This window comes from Patagioenas fasciata, chromosome 18, assembly GCF_037038585.1.
Source record: "Patagioenas fasciata isolate bPatFas1 chromosome 18, bPatFas1.hap1, whole genome shotgun sequence".
Taxonomy (NCBI): Eukaryota; Metazoa; Chordata; class Aves; order Columbiformes; family Columbidae; genus Patagioenas; species Patagioenas fasciata.
In genome coordinates this window covers 13,530,355-13,554,233 of record NC_092537.1, presented here as the reverse complement: position 1 = coordinate 13,554,233, position 23,879 = coordinate 13,530,355, and the positions used below count along the sequence as shown (strand labels likewise).

Below are 23,879 nucleotides of genomic sequence, written 5' to 3'. Positions count from 1 at the left end.
AAATCCCTTCAGAACAGCTCCCTCTCCAAAGACATCCGTCTGCCTTGATCAACCGCAGGGAAAGGCATCCTAAACCAGGCACTTTGGCCTTGTTTTCAGCCCAGGTTCCCAGGTGCTGGTGCACTCGTGAGCCAGTCACTGCACATCTGCCACGAAGGGGAATCGCCTCCGAGGCCACTGTGCCGTGGGGAAAGGAAAGGATTAAACGTCGGGAGAGTTTGATTGAGTACACAACACGGATAAAGCCACTCTCTGTGCAATTAAAACTGAGGGTATTTAATTCAGTGAGATGAGATTTCATTCCCCATGACCTGTCCGATTGTATTTTGCATCTGGGCAGGGTCTGCAGTGACTGCCACAACATTTGAGGTGTCACCAGCTGCATTGTAGGTGGTAAAGTGGGAAAGGCAGGAGGGACCCTCAGCACCTCCCATCCCGTGGATAACTTCATCACAATGGCCAGGGCGGCGCCCGCTGGCTGCTGGGGCGGCTGTTGCCGGGCAACAGAGACACTATATTGTCCCCTGTCACCTGTGCCCCTCGCCCATTTGGTCACTGGCCGTGGTGGGATCACTTGCCGTGGTGGGATCACTGTGGTGGTGGACTCATTTTGGCAGTTGGATCGCTTTTGGTGGTGGGATCACTGTTGGTGGTTGCATCACTTTTGGTGGTGGGATCGCTATTGGTGGTTGCATCACTTTTTGTGGTGGGATCGCTACCGGTGGTTGAACCACTTCTGGTGGTTGAACCGCTTTCGGTGGTTTGATCACTTTCGGAACTTCTATCGCTTTGGTGAGTGGATCACTTTCATCACTCGGATTGCTTTTGACACTTGGATCTGTTCGGTGACCGGATCACTTTCATCACTCGGATTGCTTTCGGCACTTGGATCCGTTTGGTGACTGGATCACTTTCTGCGGCAAGAAGGAGGAGGAGAAAGGCTGCTGGCTGCCATTCCCTCCAACATCATCTGCGGACAGAAAAGCTCCCGTCTTCCCACATCAAGTTCAGCGTTTTCCGGCAGAGCAGCAGCGATGGCCACGCTCGGTCTGTTGGAGCTGCTGAACGCCGCCATCGGGACACCCCATTTGGGGGTTGTCGACTTGGTGGCCCTGCACAAGTTGCTCGAGGCCATCATCGGGCAGCTGGGCCAGCAGGAGCCGTCTGTCCTGGAGCCAGGGCAGAGCCCGACCCCCAGCCTGGCAAAGGAGCAGGACAGCGAGGACCAGCCTGGCCAGGAGAAGGAGGAGGCCGGAGCCCTGGGCACCGGGCAGCAGCTCTGGAAACCAGCAGAGCAGCTGCATGAGAAGGACACGCTGGAGGGGATCGGGAGCGACTCCGAGGTCTCCTCCGTGGCCAAGGAGGCCATGCCAAAAACAAGAGAAGAGAAGGAGAGAGCCGTCTCCAAGGTAGATGCTCTTGCTGGTCCCTGGGTGCTCCCCCACGAGACGCCCCCTCCTCTGGGCTCCGCGCTGCCCTCGTGCCGCCCTCAGCCCAAGGGCTGGGTTAAGCCCGAGCTCCCGCAGCAGAGCACAGCGGGGTCCAGGTCCCCAGGGACCCTCCCCTGGGCTCACCCCCCACCCGCTCTCCCAGGAAAGGGCTTCGCTCCAGGATCTCTGGGAGGAGATCAACAAGTTTAAGGAGGTGCAGTCCGGCCTGGCAGAGGACGTGCGGGAGATGAAGGAGGAGATGCAGAAGGCGCATTCTGGCCTGGCAGAGGACATCCAGGAGATGAAGGAGGCGCATGTCGGCCTGACAGAGGACATGCGGGCCATGCAGGAGGCGCATTCTGGCCTGGCAGAGGACATCCAGGAGATACAGGAGACCCTTGGCCTGGTGAGCGTCCCCTGGTGCCCCGGGAGGGAGCCGGGCCCTCGTCCCTCCCCGCTCCCGCTGCCCTGTCACACTGTGCCCGTGCCCCACGGCCATCGGTGTCACCAGCGTGAAGGGCAGCAGGAGGGAAGAGTGGGAAGGGTGTTCCAGGAGTTGCTAAGGCACTTCTGAACTAGAGAGCCATCCAAACAGAACCATGGGAGGGGAAGGAGGGGAGATAAAGCTCTGCCCGCGCAATTCAGCCACGGCCCCCAGGCACAGCCCTGCCCAGCATCCCTCTGTCTCCTGCCCCAGTTCATTTGGGGATGCTCTTTAAATCCCGCTCCCACATCTGAACGGGTGTCCCTCTCCTCACCCAGCTCCAGGGGAAGCCCCAGGACGCTGCCGGGCTGCACAGGGACAGGAGGCGGCTGCGTCCCCCGCTCCCTCGGGGGCACCAGCCCTTCTGCCTCGGGGCACAGCCTGTGGGTTGGGGGTGCTGGGCAGTGATGCTGGGGGTCCCATCCCTGGGGGTCCCATCCCCCCAGTTCCATGGCCGGGCTGACCCCGTGATCCCTTTGCATTTGGGCTCTCATGTTCAACACGAGTTTGGCCCCGCCAGATGGTGGTTTGGGGACAGGGACTGGGGACATGGCGGGGGGTTCTGGGGTCTGTCCTCACGGCTGCCCAGCTGCCAGTAACCCTGCTGCCCTTTGCCTCTTCTTCCCAGGAGGGCGCTGGGGGCCAGTCTGCCCCCGCCGAGCCCACCCAGGTGGCCATGGACACCCAGGCCAGGAAGCGCTCAGCACTGGGGCCGAAGGGACGTGGGGCACAGCCTGAGATCGAGACCAGCAAGGGGACTGCAGGGTCTGGCTCCCCGGCGATGCAAGCAGGGACACAGGGGGAACCAGTGACCCCTGTGAAGTTGTCAGGCGCTCCCGTAGATCACGCAGGATCTTGTGGTGCCGGCGCCACCACCCTGGGGTTGCAGCCAGGATCCCCAGGCACCCAGGCCAGCACCTCCCTGGGGACACAGCCAGGGGCCCCTGACACCCAGGCCAGCACCTCGGGGATGCAGCCAGGATCCCCAGGCACCCAGGCCACCACCGCCCTGGGGACACAGCCAGGGGCCCCTGATGCCCAGGCCAGCACCTCGGGGGTGCAGCCAGGATCAGCTGGGACCCACACCACCACCCCTGGGGTGCAGCCTGGCTCCTCCACCTCCCAAGCCACCATCCCAGGGGATGCCCAAGAGCCGGCCAAGCCCTGGGGCTCCACCAGCACCTCCAGCTACGAGTCGGAGATGCGGGAGGTTCTCTCCCAGGTTGGGCAGCTCGGCCACCTCTGCGCTGGTCTGAAGGAGCAGGTGGAGCAGCTTAAATCTACCAAAGCTGAACATGCCGATCTTGAGAACGTGCGCCGGCTCTTCCCGGAGGGAGGTGAGAGCACGGGGGGGCTGGCGGGGGTTGTTTGGCGTGGGGACACCCTGGCTCAGGGGCTCGTCATGCTCAGAGCCTGGCCCCAAGGCTGAGACCCCCTCACCGACAGCACATCCCCTTGCACCATGTCTCTCTAGGCCGGCAGAGCATCACCAGCATCCTGGCCGACCTCAAGTGCCAGGTGGCCTTCCTGCAAGACATGGCCGGGGCCCTCCACGGGCAGGAGGAGAAGGTGAGCCGGCAGCAGTCCCCGAGGGGCTGCGGGGATGCCAGTTTGGGCAGGGAGGGGGCAGCCGAAGGGTCCCCGTGCCGGAATGACACAGGGGGCTGTGCCCTCACCGCCACCACTGCCGTTGGCAGATCAGGAAGGTGGAGGATGCTCCCAGAAAGATGAGGGGGGCTGGAGCCGGCAGGAAAGCAGACGGCAGCGCCCAGATGACCCAACCGCCGCGGTAAAAGGATGGGAGAGGGTTTCCTACCCCGCAGGGCTGCGAGGGAGCCTGGGGTCTGGGAGCATCCCAGTTTGGGGGCCATTGGACACCCCCACGAAGGCTAAGCCTGCCCCTGCCCCCATCTCGCTGGCCAGGCCCAAGGGACAGAAGGTCAAGGCAGAGCGGAAGGAGTTGGGGAAGCAGCAGGAGCCGACCCAGGCCGAACTGGAGAAGTTTGCGGCCGAGTACGTGAATCAGTTGGTGATGGAGACAGCACAGCAGCTGCAGGCAGAGGTGAGGCCCGGGGGCAGCGCTCCCAGCCCCCGCTGGCTCGGGGGCAGTCCTGGCGGGGTCCCGGCCACGTCCCCTGGCTGGATGGGGCCATGGAGCCTCCACGGCACCTGGGCTTGTGGGCGGCATCCAGCCCGGCTCAGAGCTGATTCCTCCTCCCCTGCCAGCAGCTGGACGAGCCGAGGGCGACGGCGCAGAGCGGGGGACACGAGCACGCGGGGTGCCCCGGCTGCAACTGGGACACCAGGGCGCTGCTGGGGAAGCTCCTCCAGCGCTGCGAGAAGCTCGAGGCGCAGCTGGAGTCCCTGGCCCAGAAGGCGGGCGGCAAGGTGGAGAGTTACCCAAAGTGGAGGAGACAGGTAAGGAGACGCGGTGTAGGGGGCTTGAGCTGCCAGGAGCCCCCAGGCATTTCTGCTTTGCTGTAACGTGGGGGAGCCCCTCGCTGCCCCCCTAACCGGCTTGTGGGAGTCAGCAGCATGGAAGGGAGTTAAAGCCTTGGAGCAAATGTCCTGCTTGCACTGAGAGCCCGCGGCCACCAGCCAAAAGACCCTGGGACTGTCCCCGCGGGGCAGCCACCCCCCTTGCTCAGCACCGCCTTGTCCTCTTAGTCCCTGCAGCAGGACGAGCAGCTCAAGTGCCTCCAGGCCAGCATCACGCAGCTCCAAAAGGACTACGAGAAGTTCAGCTCGGCCCTTGCAAACCTCCAGCAGGATCGCCAGCAGGAGCAGAAGGACATCAAGGTGGGTGGCTGTAACCCGCAGGCAGAGCCCAGGCTGGGACCCCAAGGGATCTGTCCCCCTGCCACCCTGCTCGCAGCCCTGCACAGCTTCCCGATGCCTTTCCTGGAGGTTTCTGATGGGCTGGGGAGGCAGGGGGTGCTCGGCTGGCCGGGGGGCAGCTCCGACCCTGCCGTGGCGTCACGGGCTGCTGTCTGCCTTGGAAGGCTCTGTCCCAGGCCCTGGAGCGGCTCAAGAAGCAGAAAGCAGACAAGGAGCAGCTGCTGGTGCTGGAAATCGATGAGGTATGGGCTCGAGGGACCCTGGTGCCAGCCAAGGGTGTCCCGGGCCGGTTGACAAATGCCCCTTGTCCCTTGGGTGCCGGCTGGCAGAAGCAGCCAGGGGGAGGGAGAATTTCTAGCCCGGCTGCGGGTCCCTTGCCAGGTCCCTCTGTGACCCCGAGTCCCTTCGGCTGGTGGGAGCAACCCCACGGGGGTGATGGGGTGAAGAGGGCCACGCAGCCACTTGTCCCTCTCGCGTTGTCCCTGCATCCTGTCCCCACCGCTCTCCTGCCTTTCCCCGTTGCTAGAAAGCAGACAAAGCCGCCCTGGCTGACAAAGTCAGTCGCAGGCAGTTTGAGGCGTGCGAGGAGCGGCTGAACAAGGCGGTGCAGGAGGTGATGAGCCGGGTGATGGGCCAGGAGGAGGGCTGGCACCGGTTCCAGAAAGAGCTGCAGAGACAGATGGACTGCAAGGTGAGGGCTCGTCCCCTCCACACAGAACTGGCACCCGGGGGCCTGGCAGCCTGAGGCAGCATCCTTGCGAGGGCGCCCCCTCCCGGCTGTCCCCCTGGGGACCGCCATGTCCCATCGTGGGGTAGATGGCTGAGGGTGTCACCCGTCCACAGCTGGACCGCCGGGAGCTGGGGGCGTTCCGGGAGCAGCAGGAGGAGCGGTGGAAGAGCCTCAGCGGGCAGCAGCTCCAGGAGAAGGCGCTGCAGCCAGAGCGTGACGATGCCGCTGGGATTAGGAAGTGAGTGCAATGGGGACAGCGGTGGCTTTGGCAGTGCCGGCCCTGTTCCTGCTGGCTGTCCCAGCTCATGCCGCTATGGTACCCTGGCTTGGGAGCCGAGTGGGCAGCGCCCCTGGGGATGCTGAGCAAGTGGCTGTGCCTTGTGCTCCTGCCAGCTGCAGCTTCCCAGCGATGGAGGGGGCACAATGAGGGGGCACGTGTGGGAGGAGCCCTCCCGAACCAATCTTGGGGGGTGGGTGCAGAGGCTTTTTGTGGCAGGGGACGGTGTGCAGGTGGGGCTGTGCCCCCCAGGAGCTCCCCAGCCCTTTTCTCCCCCCTCCAGGCAGCTGCTGCCTGGTTTCCATTGCCTGTCCTGCGACCGGCCCGTCAACATGCTGGCGCCTGGACCGTGAGTAACTGCCCCTAAACAGGGAGCACCCCCCGCCCCCTCCCTGGCGTCGAGTGACACATGGGGTGCCACCTGCCAGGCACTGAGCACCCCGTGTCCTGTCCCACAGGGAGCGGACGGGCGAGTGCAGGTACCCCACTGTTCCGCGGAGCTGCGGGGGCCCACACACCCTCACGCCCCCGCGCTTCCAGCCCCAACCGCCCAGCACCCCACGGCCGTCCCCACCCAGCGCCCGCAGCCCCAACAAGGTAGGGATGACGGAGGTGGGGAGGGGGATGCTGAGCCTGCGGGGGGATCCATCCGTGCCTCAGTTTCCCCAGGGAGAGCTGGCTGGGGGAGGGTTGCTGGGGGACGCGGAACGGGGCCCCGTGTTTGGCTCACACGCTCTCCCCTTCCCAGAAGGACGCGATGCAGCTGTCGGGCCAGGACGGCACTGATGGGAACCGGCAGGACGAGCAGCTCGCCATGATGGGGGGCTCTCAGCTGCCCCCAACGCCAAGGGCCACCCCAGACACCTCGACCTCGCTGCTCTCGGCCGTGCTGCTGCACCGACCAGTCCCGTCTCCCAGACGCTTCACCCTGGCACCGAGTCTGCTGCCGCCCATCCAGCCCCCCTGCGGTGAATCACCCCCTGACAGCCGCGCAGGACAGGGGTCCCGGCCCCGGTCCCACCGCCCCGGGCGCTGAGCAGGCAGCGGCTGCAATAAACGGTGATGAGCAACCAAGCGCCGGTGTGGTCTGAGTGGGGGTCCCTGGGGCAGGATGGCAGAAAGCCCCGCCGTGTTTGCTTTTTCAGGAGAAAAATAAGAGCTCAAAAGGCACTTTGGGGGTGCCCAGGTGGATCCGGTGGTACCCGGGCCCCCCAGAGGGAGCACGGGGAGCAAACCAGTGGGCACCAGGGCAGAGCCAGCAAAGGCCCATCCTGCACCCCGGGTGGGGCTGAGGTGTCCATGGGCTTCAGAAACACCCCCTGGGACTAACTGGGGGGACGGGGTGAGGCGGTAACCAGGGGGCTGTGCAAGAAGCCGGGCTGACTGTCGGCAGCTGGAGGAGGGGAGCGCTTTGCTCTGGGCCGGGGGACCCAGAACTGGGGGTCGCAGCAGCTCCGCGCCCCGCCCCGGGGTGCCCCCAGCCCCATGTCGCAGCGCTTTGCAGCCACAGGAAAGCGCCCGGCACTTCCGGTTGATGGGCGCTCTGGTCACACCCACAGCCCTCGGCTGACAGACGGGGCCTCGTTGAATGAAACGCCTGGGAGCAGAGAAGCTTCTGGAGCACTGACCGTATACGGGCCCAGCTCGGGTTCCCTTGGGCTTGACAAGGAGGCTGTGGGACCTTCCGGCGGTTTCGGTGCGGGGCTGCGGGCGGAGCGTTGTCCTCAGACTGCGGACCCTGCGGGAGCTCCCCGGGCAGAGCCCCCCCCGCCCCGCCGGTGGTGGTTGTGTCTGCTGGGGACGCTGCGGAGCTGCCACCTTTCGTGAGTGGGGATGTGCCTTTGGAATTGTCATTCAAAGGGTAGACGAGCACAGCTCGGCTTCAGCCAGGACGCCTGTGTGCCTTTAGTTTTCGTTCTTCCCTCACCTTCCCGTTCGTGCCGAGCGGCCCGGGACGGGGGGGTGTGGGTGTGTGTGCTGAGGGAACAGCCCGTACCCAGCAGCCTGCTCCGTGCCGCTGCTCCTCGTCTCTGCATTTATATACGATACACAAATGTAAAGCAAGCGGGGGGGTGCGTGGGAGCAGGAGCGGCTGGGGACTCCTGGGCCGGGCCTGACGCCTGCAGCACCTCACGCTTTCCCGCTCCCGTCGCGCCGCCATCTTGGGCGCGGGCAGTGAAGCCGCCGCCCTGAGGCCGTGCCCCGTGCCGCCGGGGAGGAGGGGAGCTGGTCGCTCTGGGAGCCGCTCTTGGGAAGCGGGCGGCGCACCCCGCCGAGGAGGGGGAGTTAACGTCCTTCCGAGTCCTCCTGCTCGGGTACCGGCGCCGTTCGGGCGGTGGCTGATGAGGTGTCTGTGGCGGTGCGAGGAGGGCGCGGCCGCTGTGCCCTCACTAGAGATGGCGGCGGGGCGGTCTCTCGCGCGGACAGGACGGCGGCCGCGGGGAGCGGCGCTCCAGCCCCTGGCGGAGCTCGCGTGGCTGCGTGAGGGGACGGGACCCCCCCTGCAGCCTCGCTGCCTGCCAGGGAACCCCCTTCCCCTTTTCCAAACCTCCCGTTCCCCCTCAGCTCAACCCCCCCTTTCCCAGCCAGAGGGAACCCGTTCTCTGCCTGGCCACCCCCATCTTGGGGTCACTTGTCCCCTGGTTCCTGAGGTTCCTCCGGGTGGGCGTGGGGCGGGTTTGGGTCGGGCTGAGCCGAGGCCCAGCTCCCAGGGGGATGCTCTGCAGGGAACACCCCCCGCCCCAGGAGCGCTGCTGCTCCGGTTTATTTTCATATTTCCCGCGCCTAGCACTGCGCCCCAGCAGTGAACCAGCAGACTGCAGGTACCGAAGGGATCTCCTCCTCCTCCCCACCCCTTAAGGGGCGGTGATCCCTGCAGGAGTAAGAAAAGGATGCTGCAGGAGTAAGAAAAGGATGCTGCAGGAGCTGGGGTTGCCTTCTACATCTGTTGTTTCTCACTTCAGAGCTGCGCCGGGGCTGCAGGGCTCTCTGGCCGTGATGATGAGCGGAAACAAGTTTACAACCTGTGAAGTCATAAACTTTACAACTCAGAGGTTATAAAGCAGGTATGTTTATTTCGACGTCGGGCGCAAGGGCGATCGTTCCACCATTCATGCCCAACTTCTAACAATATAAGGTGTGTTTAAATACAGTAAGGTGTTACATATTCATAATGACCCCAGGAACGCCTCTACATATTCATAACCTTTCCTGCTTCTTACTAAAATGAGTCCCAGGTGATCATTTCCATAGTCTCCTCCTTGACCCCTCCCTGTGGCACCTGCGCAGTGCCATCTGGTGGTCTTGAGGAGGGGTCTTTGGATGAAGGCTCCTTCAGCCTCATCACAGTGAACTCTTTACCTTTGGCTCATTATGTTGAATTGACTGGAACCCAAGCTGCCAAGTCGATTGAAACCAGACTGGTTCCTCCCTTTTGCTGTAAATCTCTGTTATCTCGTCTTCTCAAGTTTACATCTAGGTGCTGTAAAACTTCTTACCTTGGCATTCGACGAGGTTCTGTTTTTTCTTAACATAATTGGTTACACGAAGCTCTGAATTAGGCACCCTTGAAGTGTTAGTTTGTTAGTTCCCCTATCAGTTCCCCCCTTTTCGGGAAGGTTAGTAAATTCTTGTACTAACATGATGATTCCCTATTTAACCTTTTCTCGGACCACGAGTAAGAAGGCTGCTTCGACATGAGAAGACGTATTTTTCTCCCTCAAAGAACAAACAAATTCTGATGTTGAACAAAACGTTCGAGTTGCTCTTCTGGGGCAGCTGATGACCGGGTGGCTGGTGCCCCGGCAGCAATGGCATCTGTTGGGCTGCAGCGGGAGCTCGCGCTCTTTGGCGTGGTGACCCCGCTCACTGCAGTTCTAGCACTTTCCTTTTGGGTTTCTTCTTCCCAGTGCGGTGGCCAGGTCCAGTTTGGTGTTATCTTTTAAAATCATTAATTTATACCCCATTCCTTTTGCTGCCATTTCAGGATCTATAGGCATGCCTGAGATTTGCATGGCTTGGACTACTGAATGAATTAACTGAACAAAGCACGGGGTCATACGTGGCACAAACAGTAAACCCAGAAATGCACATACTATCATGAACCCTATTTTCTTCCACCAGGCTCCCCCAAATAAGTTACCCCACCAATGGCTAGTAAGTATAGAATTCCACTTCTGTACTGGTACATGTGCAACGCGTTTTATCTCCTCTGCTATTTTCATTATGGCTTCCCCATTGTCATCTCTTTCCAAACAACACTCCGAAGTATTCAGTTTCCCACAGACGCCCCCCTCTCTTCAGCTAAAAGACAACCTCAAGCTACCTGATTTTGGTACACTGCAGCTCTGGTCTGAGACAATTGTCTCGCTATGAGATTCAGTGCCTCAGCCGTCTGGTTGCTTATTATTTCAACCACTGCTTGCAACCGAATAATTTGGTTTAGCATATATATAGGGGTACGGGATCCCCAGTTTCCATCTTGGGCCCATGTGGCTGGATCATAGTATTCAAATATTCTTTGTGCAGGCCATTCACCATCTTTCCAAGTTTGCATTCCTCCTATGGGGCATTTATTAAACTCCTCTCTGTTTCAAGTTTTGTCTTGCACTCCCCTTCCATCTGAATAGCCCCTCCTACCAGCTTGTGTAAAACAGATCCTCTGTTCTCCCCTGGGGCAGGAGGCAGAGCCTACACCGAGTCCGCCTTTCTCTAGGTTAGTTGCTACCCGTAATTTCTGCCCTTGGATTTCACACTTCTCCAATTTTGATCTACCATTACATCCAGAATTAATATGAGTGTGATAATTTAGAACATACTGGGTTAGGCTTCCTATTCTCACACGCTCGTAGCACTTGGTACAGGGATTAGCCAGGCTAAATTGGGAACAATAAGTCACCGCTCCTGGCAAGAGGATCAGGTCCAGGTTTCCACGCTCTCTGGCCGAGCAGGTTGCAGCCGGCAGCCGAGTTCGTCGTCTTCTCGGCAGCAAGGGCCGTGTCCCCGCCTTTCCTATTTTTGCCGTTAGCATGGCAAATATTGTTTCCCAACTCTTGGCCTTCACTTCCTAGGAACAACAGGAGCAACAGGGAATTTGATTTCTCTGTCTGCACTCTATTCTTTTCATCACTGGTGGACTCTCTAAATTCCCATTCACCCCTTCAGTAAATACCTCCCACCATTCTTTGCTGTTTTTTTTCTATTCTTCCGGTGGCAACTGGAATCCTCAGCCGAGCTCTGGTTTCCTGATCTTCTATTCTTAGACATTTATTACACAATCCTGTTGGTAAGTTCCCTTTGTGGATGTGCTTATACCACAGTCCATTTACAACCCCGAGTCAACTTCAATTTCAGTTTGCCCGGTTCTTGAGATACTGTCAAGGTTCTTTCTTCCGTCAGGGGTCCTTTAACTTGAGAGACGTGTGTCCATCCTTTCTCTGCCCTCCGAACAGCTGGTTCTGTAGTTAACAAAGCAAGAAAAGACCCCTCCCATCATGGGGTTGAAGTTTCTTCTTTCCAGGTTTTCATTAGTGTTGCCCCCATATCTACCAAAAGTTCTACTTGTTTTGTTCTTTTGGGTTTCTTCTTCCCAACGCGGGAAGCGCCACCCAGGCTGGTCCCCCAGAAGGACCAAAAGGTGATTGTGAAAAGCAGAGTTTTCCAGGTTGCACCCGGGTTACCCTCCGTGGTGTTTCGCAGGCTTTCTTCACTCTAGAATGGCGAATCCAGGCATTCTGTTCTCTAATATTGGTAGCAGTCAGGGGGTCTTGAAATGGACCTTCCTATTATGGTTTCAAAGTTCTCTGCAGAAGACTTCACATACACGTCAATAAAATGTGGCCCTCAGTCAGAGGATCTAACAGCTGGGACTCCAAGCCTTGGTATTATTCTGTGTATCAATGTTCGAGTCACCTCCTAAGCTTTTGCTGTCCTGGTAGGGAACGCTTCTGGCCAGCCTGAAAAAACATCAGTTAATGCCAACAAATATCGGTACCCCCCTTTTCCTGGGAGTTCTGAACAATCAATTTGCCATTGTGGTCCAGGCCCATTCCCTTTCCCCATTTGACCCATTTCTAGCTTGGGCATATTTTTGGATTAGTCTGGAGGCAAAGATCACAGCGCTGTCACCTGTTCTACAGTGATAGACAAATCTCTAGCTCCTGTTTCCCTAATCACATGTTTGCGTAGTGGTTCTAGTCCTCAAAGTCCCTTCTTCTGTTCTTCCCTTCCTAAAGGGCAAAGCAGATGAGAGGGGATGATAAGTTTACCCTGGGGGGTTTGAAGCCACCCTTCCTTATGATGTGATTCCTATAAATCTACAATGAGTTTCGATTCTCTTTAGTACACTCTGGCTTACCTGTTAAAGAGACCTGCCTGCCAAGGACGAGAGCACTTTGTGTTTTTACCTTGTGCTGAGCCGTTTGGTTTGCCTCTCTGTCCGCCAGCCTTTTCCGATTCCGAGCTCACTTTCTGGTGTGCCTTAATATGCATGATTGCCGTTTTCTTAGGAAGTTGAACTGCTTCAGTAGTTTCAGTAGCTCCTCCGCATGCTTGATCTGTTTGCCTCGAGACTTCAAAAGTCCCTTTTCTTTCCAAATTGCTCTGTGCACATGCACAGCCCTGAAAGCATCGTTGGAGTCAGTATAGGCGCTAACAGTTTGAGCTAGTTCCAGAGCAGAATAAGGGCAATTACCTCTGCCTTTTGCATGAAAGGATTTTGAGGCAAAGGTCCAGATCACCTCAGGGCTGGCTGCTTCCATCCATAAACCAGTTTTCAGCGTTTTCAGTAGGAATGTCTTTTAGATCTGGTCGATTGGATGGTGTTGCTTCGACGGTCTCCAGGCAGTCATGATGAACTGGTTCTCCAAAGTTAACACTGAGGAAAGAAGCTGGGTTGACAACGTTAGTGACGATAATTTCTACACCATCTTGTTAGACACTGGGGGGGATACGAGCACAGTCATCTTCTGACCCACGGCAAATCTCTGGACCTCCTGTATATTCAGTACCACTGCAGCAACTGGCCGCAGGCATCCGGGCCACCCCTTTGCAGTTGGGTCTAACTGTCTGGAGAAATAGGCCACTGCTTGTCGATACGGGCCAAGATCCTGTGCCAGTGTACCCAAGGGTATTCCCCTTTTCTCCTGAGAGAACAGGGAAAATGGTTGACTCACATGTGGGAGTCCTAGAGCAGGGGCTGACATCAAAGCCTTTTTAAGTTCTTAAAGGCTCGTGTGGCTTCCTTACTCCATTGCAGGTGTTTCTGGTCCACAGGGTCCAGGTCATGCACGTCTCCTTGGTTCTAGTAGCGATTAAAATGCCATCCACGTATTGTAGCATCTGTCCCTCATCAGACCGGGCTTCCCAGGATTCAAAATCTTTAGCAAGCTGATTTCCAGATACTGTCGGGCTGTTCTTGAGTCCTTGTGGCAACACCGTCCATGTGAGCTGGGTTTGACATTTATTTTTAGGGTTCTCTCATTCAAATGCAAATATTGTCTGGCTGGCTTCATGGAGAGGGAGGCAAAAGAAAGCATCTTTTAAATGTAAAACGATAAACCAAGTCAAATGAGGTGTTAATACTGTCAGAAGGGTGTATGGGTCTGCTACCACTGGGTAGAGGTCCTCAGTTCTTTTGGTTATAGCTCCTAAGTCCTGAACCACCCAATATGAGCCGTCTGGCTTGCGGACAGGCAACCTAGGGGTGTTTTAACTGGACTCACATTACTTTACTAACCCTGTTTGCGGGAATTTCTCTATTAGTGGCCGAATCCCTACTTCTGAGCCTGGGTCAGAAGGTGGGTATCTAAGGGGAAATCCGGGTGCTGTGTGCGCGTTACACACAACCGAGCAGCCCCGCAGGAACGGGCCAGGCGGCGACTGCCCCCCCGCTTCATCCCCCGCGTGCGGCGAGCCCGGAGGAGAGGAGCTGAGCTCCAGCTCCAGCAGCCGTCGCTCTCCCCCCCACACCTTTTTCTGCTGCTTTAGCAGGCACTCAGCTTTTGACTTCTTTTCTTCTCGCCGCAGCTGATCGAGGGGGAGCTGCCGGGCCCTGAACTTCATGTTCAAACTTCACAGCATAGGCTTGGGCTCCTCTTGCCCTTTTTCTCTCTCCATTTAATTCCTGCGACTGTAAACTTCATATGCAATTCCAATTACCTGAGCAATAGTTACATCCCTCAGCTGCTACCTTTTGTAATTTCTTACAGATGTCAATAAACAGCATATTAAGCATCAACCACTTATATTAATTTTAGATCCAAATCAGTCTGTCCACAGAACAACACTGACTGCAATACAGCTCACCCAGAATTTCACATTCACATCACTTCCCCCACTCATTCTCTCGCATGTGTACAGATGCATCTGAAGGGGCAGCAAGGTGGTACTTTAGTAATGGAACCAGTTCTCATATTGTAATTACCTCCCCAAACAAATTCTTTTGGTACCAAATATAAATATACAAACTAAAATACTGAGCTCAGACACACAAACCAAATACCGAGTTCAAATATGCGAACAGATCACAGTTACAATTATTCAAGCCAACGTCTCGATGTTGCATTGCACCTTTGAACCGCTCACTGCTCAGCCAGGCGGAGGCACCGCTGGGGCTCCTGACAAAACAGGGCAGTGCGGCTGGAGCCCCATCGGCACCCGTCCCCCTGCTGCAGCGAGCTGGACCGGGCAAGGCTTTTATCAGTGTCCCATCTGGGGTGCTACGGCTGTTACCCCAAACCAGGATTCTTTAGCCGGTGTGCTATCCAAGGTTGTCACGTCGGGGTCACCAATTGAAATAAATAGCTTACACTTTTTCTATGGATAAACAACGTTTAATCCAATTCCTTCATTGTATTCCTTAAACACGTGTTCATTAGAGCATAAGCAAAACAGCGCTGGGTGCATGGGGGATTCGCTCCGCCCAACACGCACACCTTTTAACAGTGGGAAGTGTGCTTGAGTACAGTAAGGTGTTACATATTCGTAATGACCCCAGGAACACCTCTACGCATTCATAACCTTTCCCTGCTTCTTATTAAAATGAGTCTCAGATAACCATTTCCATAGTCTCCTCCTTGACCCTCCCTGTTGCACCTGTGCAGTGTCACTTGGTGATTTTGAGGAGGGGCCTTTGGATGAAGGCTCCTTCAGCTTCATCACAGTGAACTTTCTACCTGTGGCTCATTATGCTGAATTGGCTGGAACCCAAGCTGCCAAGTTGACCGAAATCAGACTGGTGCCCCCTTTTTGCTGTAAATCTTGGCTATCTTGTCTCCTCAAGGTTACAGCGGGGGCTGTAAAACCTTTTATCTCGGCATTCAATGAGGTTCTGGGTTTTTTTCTTAACTGGTTACATACAGCTCTAAACTAGATATTCATTATGTGGCTTAAAGTGTTGGTTCGTTAGTAGGCCCTTATAATGTGGCTGGTTAACCCTTAAAATGTTAGTTCCCTCTATCAATATAACTTCATAAACAAGTTTCATAACTTTTTACATAGAACTTAACCAGCTTTTCCTTTTTCCAGGTTCAGAGCCCGTGCCTCATTTGGTTATATCTGTAAACATTGAACATCTCCTCAGCGGGAATCACAACTGCATTTCTCAGTCATGTGCAGCTCTGGTGCCCTTGGCGCCAGAACCTGGGCCACATGTGGCAGCGATGGGGGGGCTGTAAGACCTAAAGCCCATGGCAAGCACAGCTGAAGCTGCACGGCTGCCCCGGGCAGCTCTTGCTGCTCCCTGGGTGCTCCCCCACGGGATGCCCCCTCCCTCTGGGCTCCGCGCTGCTATCGTGCTGCCCTCAGACCTGCGAGAAGATGAGCAAGTTGAAGGAGGCGCATGTCGACCTGGCAGAGGACACGCATGCAATGCAGGAGGCGCCTTCCAGCCTGGTGGGGAACATCCAGGAGACGCAGATGTGCACCCCCAGCAACACGCTGGCCACGCCGCCCAACTTCCTGGACGCCGTGGCCACGTTCTCCAAGCTGTGAACCCCCGAGAGCCGGCAGAGCAGCAGCAGCCCCATCGCCTCCATGGCCTGTGCCCGCGGGAGCTTCAGCCCCTTCTGGGCTTCCTCGCCCCACAACCTCCAGCCTGCCTGGCTGCCCCCTCCTCACCCACCGCCCTTGACCTCCACCACCCCCTGCCCCTCAGAAAGCCACAGGGAAACAAGGGTGGGCAGGACTGTTCCAGGGAGGGGCCCTGTCTGCTGCCGGGAGGGCTGAGCCCTGTTCCCCGTGAGACTTGTCCCTGCCAAGGTCCAGAAACTGCTCCAGAAGAGCGAGTTTAACCTGCCTGACCTGTCAGGGTGGGAATGGCCCCATGAAAACCTCGGCATGGGCAGAGAAGAAGTCGCCTCCCACGAGCAGGACCAATTTGAACCTCAGTAATAAAGTCCAGGCACGTTCACTGCTCTGCCTTGGGTCATTTGTCTCTACATGAAGCATCTCAAATAACAAACGGCCCCTTCCTGGCCCACAGATCTTCTTGTTGTTTAAAGTGCCGGATGGATCTGGCAGCCCTTCCCCAGCTCCTACTGGTTTATAGTGAGCAAGGGGTGACGTCTGCCTGAAAACAATTTCCCTGATGAAAGTCAGGGCTTAACAGGCATGAAGATTTCTCCCCCAGAGCCATATGCCCTTTTGCAGCAGGGCAGGCGTGTTTCAGCTTCAGTAGCTCACACAAACACTCTTGCATGTTCAGCCAGAGACCGACAGAAGGGAGCATCAGAGGGTGAAATGTCCTGTGGAAGGAGCAGAAAGTTACCATCCTCTGTAGGTTTCTCCCCACCCGGCCCATGAATACCTCCGCTTTATTTTGGGCAATGGACCTTGTTCAAATGCCTTGTTCTGGGGAAAAAATAGAATGAGTGTTTTTAAAAAGAGTTATTTTTTTTAGCGAATGACAGACTTCAGTGCCACACAGGGAACCACGGGCAGTGCGGTGATCAAACATCCCTGAGGACGTACGTCAGCTTCAGTGTCTTTGCACCTGGTGTTTGGGGAGAGAAGGAGCAAACTCAGGCCCTGAGCTCTGAGACCGTGGGACGTGGATGGGGGGAGTGCAGAAATACCTGCCCAAGACAGCAGAGAGCACAGGGCACTGGGGCTGGATTTTAGCAGAGGAAAAATGGGGAAAAACGAGAGGAAGGGAAAGAAATCTGCATTTGTTCAGATTTCCTTCAGTGCTGAAGGGTCCTGGTGCTGGACACAGTGGTCAGTCCCCCTCGCCGGTGAGCGGGCATCACCCGCTTCGGTTGCCAAGGAACCGCCGGAGCATAATCCAGCTGCTCCTGGCAACCATTCCACACCAGCTGGGCACCAGCAGCTGGTGGGCACAGGCAGGACCGAGGCGAGGAAGGTCCTGGGAAAGCAGAGGGAAGAGGCACCCAGGGGCTCATCCCCTGCCCGGCTGCCTCTCCCAGGCTTGCAGAGCAGTTCCTGGGTGCCCGGTAGAGCAGCAGTGCCAGGAGGACCTGGGCGTTCTGGGCCCTGCTGGTGGCTGAAGCGATGGCCGCCAAAGATGAGGAGGACCTGCCGGCCTATTTCCTCCAGCAGTACAGGCAGAACCTCCTGCCCTTGCTCAGGTGAGGGGACTCCTCCACCCACCTCCATGCCCTCCATCCTCTTCTCCTGTTTCCTCCATCCCTCCTTCCCCCACGGTGGCAAACTCCCCGATCTCCACCGCTTCAGTCTCCTCTCCTCCCTCCCTTGCCCAGCCCTGTTCCTCCCTGTGACCCCCCTTGCTCTGTCAGAGGGTTCCCTGCTGGGGATGCTGTGCTGCCAGACGGGATCTGAGATGGTGCTGGGTTGCTCTGGCCCGTCACCCCACTCTGGACACAGTCCAGCACCCTGCCCAGGCACCAGACCCAGCGTGTAACCTTGATGGAAACTTGTGTGGCAGGAAACACAGGCTGACAGAGGAGGGCTCCCTGTCTCCATTTGTTCGCCTCCAGGAGAAGAGGAAAGAAGCCAAACAGGTGCAAATGGCTCTGGAGGAGAAGCGAGAGGTGAGAAAGATGGGAGGGTGCTGGGGCATGGTAGGGGTGTTGTGGTTTTTAGGAGGGCAGCAATGGGCAGGTGAGTGGCTCTGGGTGCGGGCGGCCACGTCACGCTCGCTCTGGTGCTGCCAGGCCTTCAAGGAGAAGATGGCTGACATAGCCCGCCGGTGGAGGGAACTCCATGCCAAGAAGGACCAGCTGAAAACCTACATGGAGAAATCTATGAGGAGGTTAAAGGTACGCCTGCTCCTGATCAGCTCCGCTGACGTGACCCTGAGCCACAGCACCACCTTCTCCCCTCCCCTGGGGAGACAGTCTTGGGCCAGCACTTCTGTCCAAGCCTCCCTTGAGCCTGGCGGGGTGAGGAACAGGACTGGCAGGGCATGGGGGTTTGTACTGCAGATGGGGAAAGCCCTGAGAGCGCTTGGGCAGCAGAGAGCTTGTCCAGTACCAGTGTGATCTCCTGAGGGCCCCAAACACCCCCCAAGAAGGATCTCAGCCTGTCCCCACTGTTGACACCCAGGTGACTCCCAAGGGCAGGTCCCAGTAGGTCTGAAAAGCAGAGTTCTGTCCCAGGTGCCTGTCTCCAAGAGCCAAGGGTCAGTGCAAGAGGGGTGGCCATGTGTCGTGGGGGCGTAATTTAGGGTTCTGCTTGCTGCAGAACAATGCTTAGATGTCTCAAAGAGAACTGCGACGTGGAAGAGTTCGGGGGCAGGTTCACTCTGTTATTCACTGCGTGGGGGAAATATGTCAAGCCGAACGCTGCTGACCTTCTCTCCAGGAGCCTGCACCCTGATAACCGTTCACTCCGGAGTCTGTGTCTCGAGCTCCAGAGGTGAACTTTCAGGCGAGGCCGTACCCGTCACAGTGCGAACTCTCAGGATTCTTCTCTTCCTGAGAACAGTTTGCTGCAGAGTCTGTATTTTGGAGCTCTGGAAGCAAACTCCCAGGGCAGGCCTGTACCACACCATGTTGAACAGGGAGGGAAGATGTTCCCCGGGGTGCTGCAGCACTGCTCTGTCCCCTGTGAGTGTATCTCCTCCCAGTGCTGCCGGGTGACCCAGCTCCATCTGCCCTTGCCTTCCTTTCCTTCTGTGTGTGTGTGTATTGGTGGGGGAAACATCACTAGGAAGATGATCAGCTGCGAGTCCAAGCTCTGAAGAAAGCCGTGAGAGAAAGAGAGGAGAAAACACAAAAGGAGATGGAGCTTTTGAGGGCTAAGAAGAAACTCGAAGCCCTGAAAAAGGAACACCAGAAGCTCAGCAGCCAAGTGCAGAAGCACTCCATCTTCAAAAACTACCTGGAGGATGTGGTGAAGATCTCCCCACAGGTGAGTTTGGACATGAGAGACAGATCATGGCCTCAGGGAGGGCTGTATGTGGATGTTAAACCTGGAGGAGATAAGGCAAGTCCAGGGAAATCATGACACTTGGTCAAACCCAGAGACCTCAGGTGGGATGGGAGGAGGTTCCCTGCAAGCCAGGTGAGCCAAGGGGACCAGAGTGAGGGGAGGAAAAGCAGAAAAGGAGATGAAGGCTTGAGAAAACCAAAGAAAAAGTGTTAGAAGGGGGAAAAGCACAGAGCTGAGGGGCATGGGGACCCCTTTGTGTCCCTGTTTCACGTGACATGGATGGTTTGGGAGAAGTGCCAAGCTGCCCCAGAATGGGAGCCCAGGCAGCTGTCGGGAAAGCTGAGCCCTTCTCAAGGGTGTGCGGGCGTCCCTCCCTGCATCGCTCGCACTCCTGCGGCCCGGCTGCCCCACTCCCATGGCTGGGTGACTTGGCCCTGGCAGCTGCACTTGTGCTTTGTTTCCTATCAGAGCACTGGGGGTGGTACGACATCTCCCCTTGCTGCTGGCAGTGGCAGCTCTGGGACCGGCACAACGGGGCCATCAAACAGGGAATGTGGCGACGCTCACAAACCAACTGGGGCAGCAGGCTCGCCAAGAGGGGAAATCTTTCAGCTGGGGGAGGTGTTGTCCCTGGTCAGGACAGGGTGCCAAACAGCACGGGACTTGCAGTCATGAGGGGAGGGCAGGGGCGTTACTAAACCCAGGATCCTTGTGCTGCAGTTTGAGGACATCCAGGACGTCATTTCCCGCTACAAGCTGCTGGTGAGGACGCGCAAGGACCTGCAGCAGTCCCAGGAGAAGGACAGGGAAATGATGGAGCAAGCCAAGGTGCTCCTGGATCAGTACGAGGCAGAGAAAGCAGCTGAGATCCTGCAGTGCCAAAATGAGCTGGAGCAGCTCCAACGACGTTTTGCGCAGGCTCAAAGTGATGTCCGCTTCTGGGTGAGGAACTGCGGGATGGGCAGGGGAAGATCTCCAAGGCCTGGCTGGGTGAAGCCACAGGGTCATGGCAAGGCACAGTGGCAGACTTTGTAATTGGAGGAGATGCCTCATTTCATCCCTGCAGGGGGCTGCAGAATGACAAATGACAGAGCAGGTCTGGAGCAGGTTATGTCAGGGGTTAAAACAAGGCCCTTACAAAACCGCCGGGATCTTTCCCTTCTTGTGTGAACTCACAGTCAAAAGAGATCTGCTACCCAGTCCTTGGGGAGGTTTGCCTCGGCACAAACCCAAGCGTGCTCCATCACAGGCCTGTTGGGTTTGTGTAGCCTGGTCAGGCTCGTTTCCATTCACCATTCCTTGCAGCACCATCCCTGTCATGGGGCTTCAGTGTGGACCATCTCGTGCTCTCCACTGTTCATGGCTCGGCCCTCAGAGTGAAGCTGGTTTTGCTGATTTTTTATTTGTTTTCATCCTTTGCACAGCATCTGCACACCAGGGCTCACCCCTTCTCCTCCCTCCTTCCCAGTCCAACAATGACCCAGCTGGTGTCATCTGGGCTGTACCAAGGCACATGGATGTGTAGAAACGCGCGCAGCTCTGCTGGCCTCTGTTCCCTTTGCATCACTCTGAGGGGGCCTTGCCAAATTCCCTTCCTGGATACTCCAGGCTGCAGGAGTTGAGTCCCACCAGGCAAAGCTGGAAAGCGCGTGGCCTGGGCGGGTGGTGGTGGGATGCGCTGCCCCCAGGGTGTCAACTATCGGGGTATCTGGAGGACCCACTGGAATGAGGGGTGCAGGAGCTGGCAGAGAGATGGGGCTGCTCAAGGAGCAGCTGTGGTAGTTCCTGGATCTGCTTCCACCACACCGAGCTGAACCAGCTCCAGCATAGCCCTGGGTAAGGACAGGTTCTTCCTAGCAAAACAAAGGAGCGTGGAAGCCAGGCTCTCCAGCACTGAAGCAGCATCTTTGCTGGGACATATCACCATGCTGTGTGTCTCTCCTTCTCCTCCCGTCCTCAGACTGCTCGCTGGGCCGACATCCAGAACAGGAATGCCAAGAATGCCGTGATGCTGACGACGATGAAGATGGCCGTCCACAACCTCTTCCAGTGCGTGAACACGCAGCTGAAAGCCAAAGTGCATGTGCCGGAGGATGACAGCCTCAGACAGCTGGACACGGTAGGGCCAAGCCAGACCCCTCCCTGCCCAGAAAGAGGAGCAGTAATGACCCTCAGCTGCCCAAAGGGAGGGGAAAGCCCAGAGAAATTAAGGTGCCCAACAGACACTTCCCTTTCCCCCTGGGCTGTCTCTTGGGCATGGGGAATGGGCGGAGGACCCCACGCAAACCTGTCTCGTCCCAGGAGGCAGAGCAGGGGGTGGATGCCTGTTGGGAGCTGGGCAGGCTGGGGCAGGGGGTGCAGATCCAGCCATGGCTCTAGTCTGGCTTCATTCACCCCTCTGACTCACCTGTAAAAGCCCATTGTGGTGGTGCAGATCCAGCAGGGCAATTGCCTTTATCCTCCTGCTCACTTTGGTTGGTGAAATTTGCACTCCAAAAGGGCCAATGGGCTCCTCTCTGCCTCCTGTTCCCACCCCTGCTCTGACCTCTACCATCTCTCTTCCCTACCTTAGATTCAGCAGTCTATCCTGGACCTCAAAGGCATCGTTACAGAGGTGAAACGGAAGGGCATGGAGAGCCACCGGCGAGCAGCTAAGCATGGGCATTAAGGGCAGGAGGAGGACAGAGAGCCCTAGGGATGCTGTGTTACGTCCGTGAAGTTTCAAAACCTTTCTAGCTGTTTTGTCCTGCTCAGTTGTTGAGTCCCTTTCATGTATTAAAATAACCAAAGATTTTATAGTGTCTCCATTTCCTGGGAGGGTTGGAAGCATCAGAGCATCTTCACCCCAGAGGCCATGGGGTGCCCTTTCTGGCAGGTGGGATTCTGGTTGCAGGAGCCAGTGTCCCAGCAAAGCAGGCAAAACAGGGAGAGCAGGCCAGGACAGGAGTGGAGCTTCAAATAAGGATTAGTACTGGTGTTCACATTGGGACCTTCCAGCTCTGAGATGTTGAAGAGGGACGTCACAGCAGGGGGGGCTGGTGCTTTGGAAGAGCTTCAGAGATTTTCCACCACCACATCTACAGATGTGGGTTTTGCTGCACAGCCATGTGCTGCGTACTAAAACTCACCTTCCCCCGCAAGATGTTGGGAAAGTGTGGAGAATGGATAGAGGTGAAGGATGAACCAGCCAGGGCGGTTGCACCGAGCATTTGGCTGTTCATGGCGAGGGCTGACATGACGAATGCAAAACAAGAGGCCTAAAAATGGCTCTGGAGTCCCACTGTGGAGTTCAGGCTGGGCTCAGAATCTGTTAGGGAGCACATTTGAATGCACCAAAGACCCAATGACATAAGCTTACAGATTTGTGCATCAAAGAGACCACTGATCACACACTCTTGCTCCCTTCTCTCCAGTGGTTTCTGGTGTCCAGAGCCCAGAGCAGTGGATTCAGCTAATGCCTCCTCCAGGAAAGTCTGAGTGCAGTTGGTCTGTGTTTATAACGCCTGGAGGCTGCTCAGGCACCTGATCCCTTTGAGGGTGAGGAAGACACAGATTAATGCCCTCGCTTCCCCAAATCTGCGCTTTCGTGAGCGACAAGGAAAAGAGATGCACGGCAGGGCTGGTGCTGCTGCTCGTGAGGGCAGCAGAGGAAGGGAGAGTTCGGGGTGGGAGCACTGGGTGCAGAGTCAACTGAGGACATTCCCTCTGTGTCCTTGCTGTCACTTTCTCTACAGGCTCCAATTGATAGGAATAAAGTCAATTAGAAACATGGTACTTTGGTTCAGGTCTCAGCAAGAGCTCATCCTGGAAACCCGATTTCCCTAAAGCCTCTTGAGCCCAGCCCCATGCTGGGCCACTGAAGCTCAGTGAGTTACCACCCATGAGCAGAAAAATGACCCTGAGCAGTGTGATGCCCCTGCAGAAGAAAACAATAGTGAAAACCTCTGTTGCAGAGGCAAGGGCAGTAATTGTTTCTCAACTGCTATGTGTGGAAGTGGAGCTCATTTCTTTCTGAAACCTTGACATGTGAATGCAGTGTGGGCCACGACACGTCTCGTGTTCTTCTGATCAGATCCCCAGAGCAGTGGGAGATGAGTGACAGTTTGCATTTCGGCTGGCAAGGAAAAGCAAAAGCTGATGCAACTTTCTGCAGCCACCATGTGCCTACACTTTAATGATCCCGTTATGTTCCTTCTGTAAAGCGGGGATAATAACTGTCAGGGAGGGGCAGAGTGGGCTGCTCCTCAAGGGAAGGGGCTACGGTGCCAGCAAAGCAGGCAGGAGGATATCCCCACCGATGGGATGCAGCCCCGTGGTACACGAGCAAGAGCAGAGAGGTTCAGCTGATCTCTCTGGTGACCAGTAACAGAACCCCAGGGAACGGCAGAAGATGGGCCAGCGGAAGGTCAGGTTGGACATGAGGAAAAGGTTCTTCACCCAGAGGCGCTGGACACTGAACAGGCTCCCAGGGAGGTGTCACGGCCCCAAGAGTGAAAATATTCAAGAAGCGACTGGACAATGCCCTCAGACATTGGTAAATGTCTCATAGAAGCACCGGTGATGAAACCAAGAGCTGCTGCCTGCGCTGGAAAAGTCAACCCATGACTCATCCGAGCAGAAAACATGTGCGTTTGTGCCCTTGCCTCTCGTCTGGGCACTGACATATTCAAAGGGACTGGGAGCATTGACACCCATCCTGAGAGGTGACTCAGCTGCCTTGCTCCTTCCACCCACAGCTGCCCCTCACTTTGATGCATCTCACTGGTGGCA

The 23,879-nt window shown here is 56.9% G+C and overlaps 1 protein-coding gene and 1 pseudogene across 1 annotated transcript; both read left to right on the top strand.

The window, feature by feature from the left end:
* The first annotated feature begins 2,884 nt into the window (after positions 1 to 2,884).
* Positions 2,885 to 15,749, top strand: LOC139829331 (uncharacterized). The gene is made up of 3 exons (XM_071816370.1): positions 2,885 to 3,251; positions 3,389 to 3,483; positions 15,564 to 15,749. The coding sequence occupies exons 1-3, from the start codon at positions 2,885 to 2,887 to the stop codon at positions 15,747 to 15,749; spliced, it is 648 nt and encodes a 215-aa protein (XP_071672471.1).
* On the top strand, positions 7,321 to 21,902 carry LOC136109648 (coiled-coil domain-containing protein 42-like; annotated as a pseudogene).
* Positions 21,903 to 23,879: the final 1,977 nt, after the last annotated feature.

Coding starts and splice junctions, on each gene's coding strand:
- LOC139829331 (XM_071816370.1), top strand. CDS start 2,885: ATGCAGCCAGGATCCCCAGGCACCCAGGCCACCACCGCCCTGGGGACA. Junction 3,252..3,388: donor CCGGCTCTTCCCGGAGGGAG/GTGAGAGCACGG, acceptor ATGTCTCTCTAG/GCCGGCAGAGCATCACCAGC. Junction 3,484..15,563: donor TCCACGGGCAGGAGGAGAAG/GTGAGCCGGCAG, acceptor TGCTGCCCTCAG/ACCTGCGAGAAGATGAGCAA.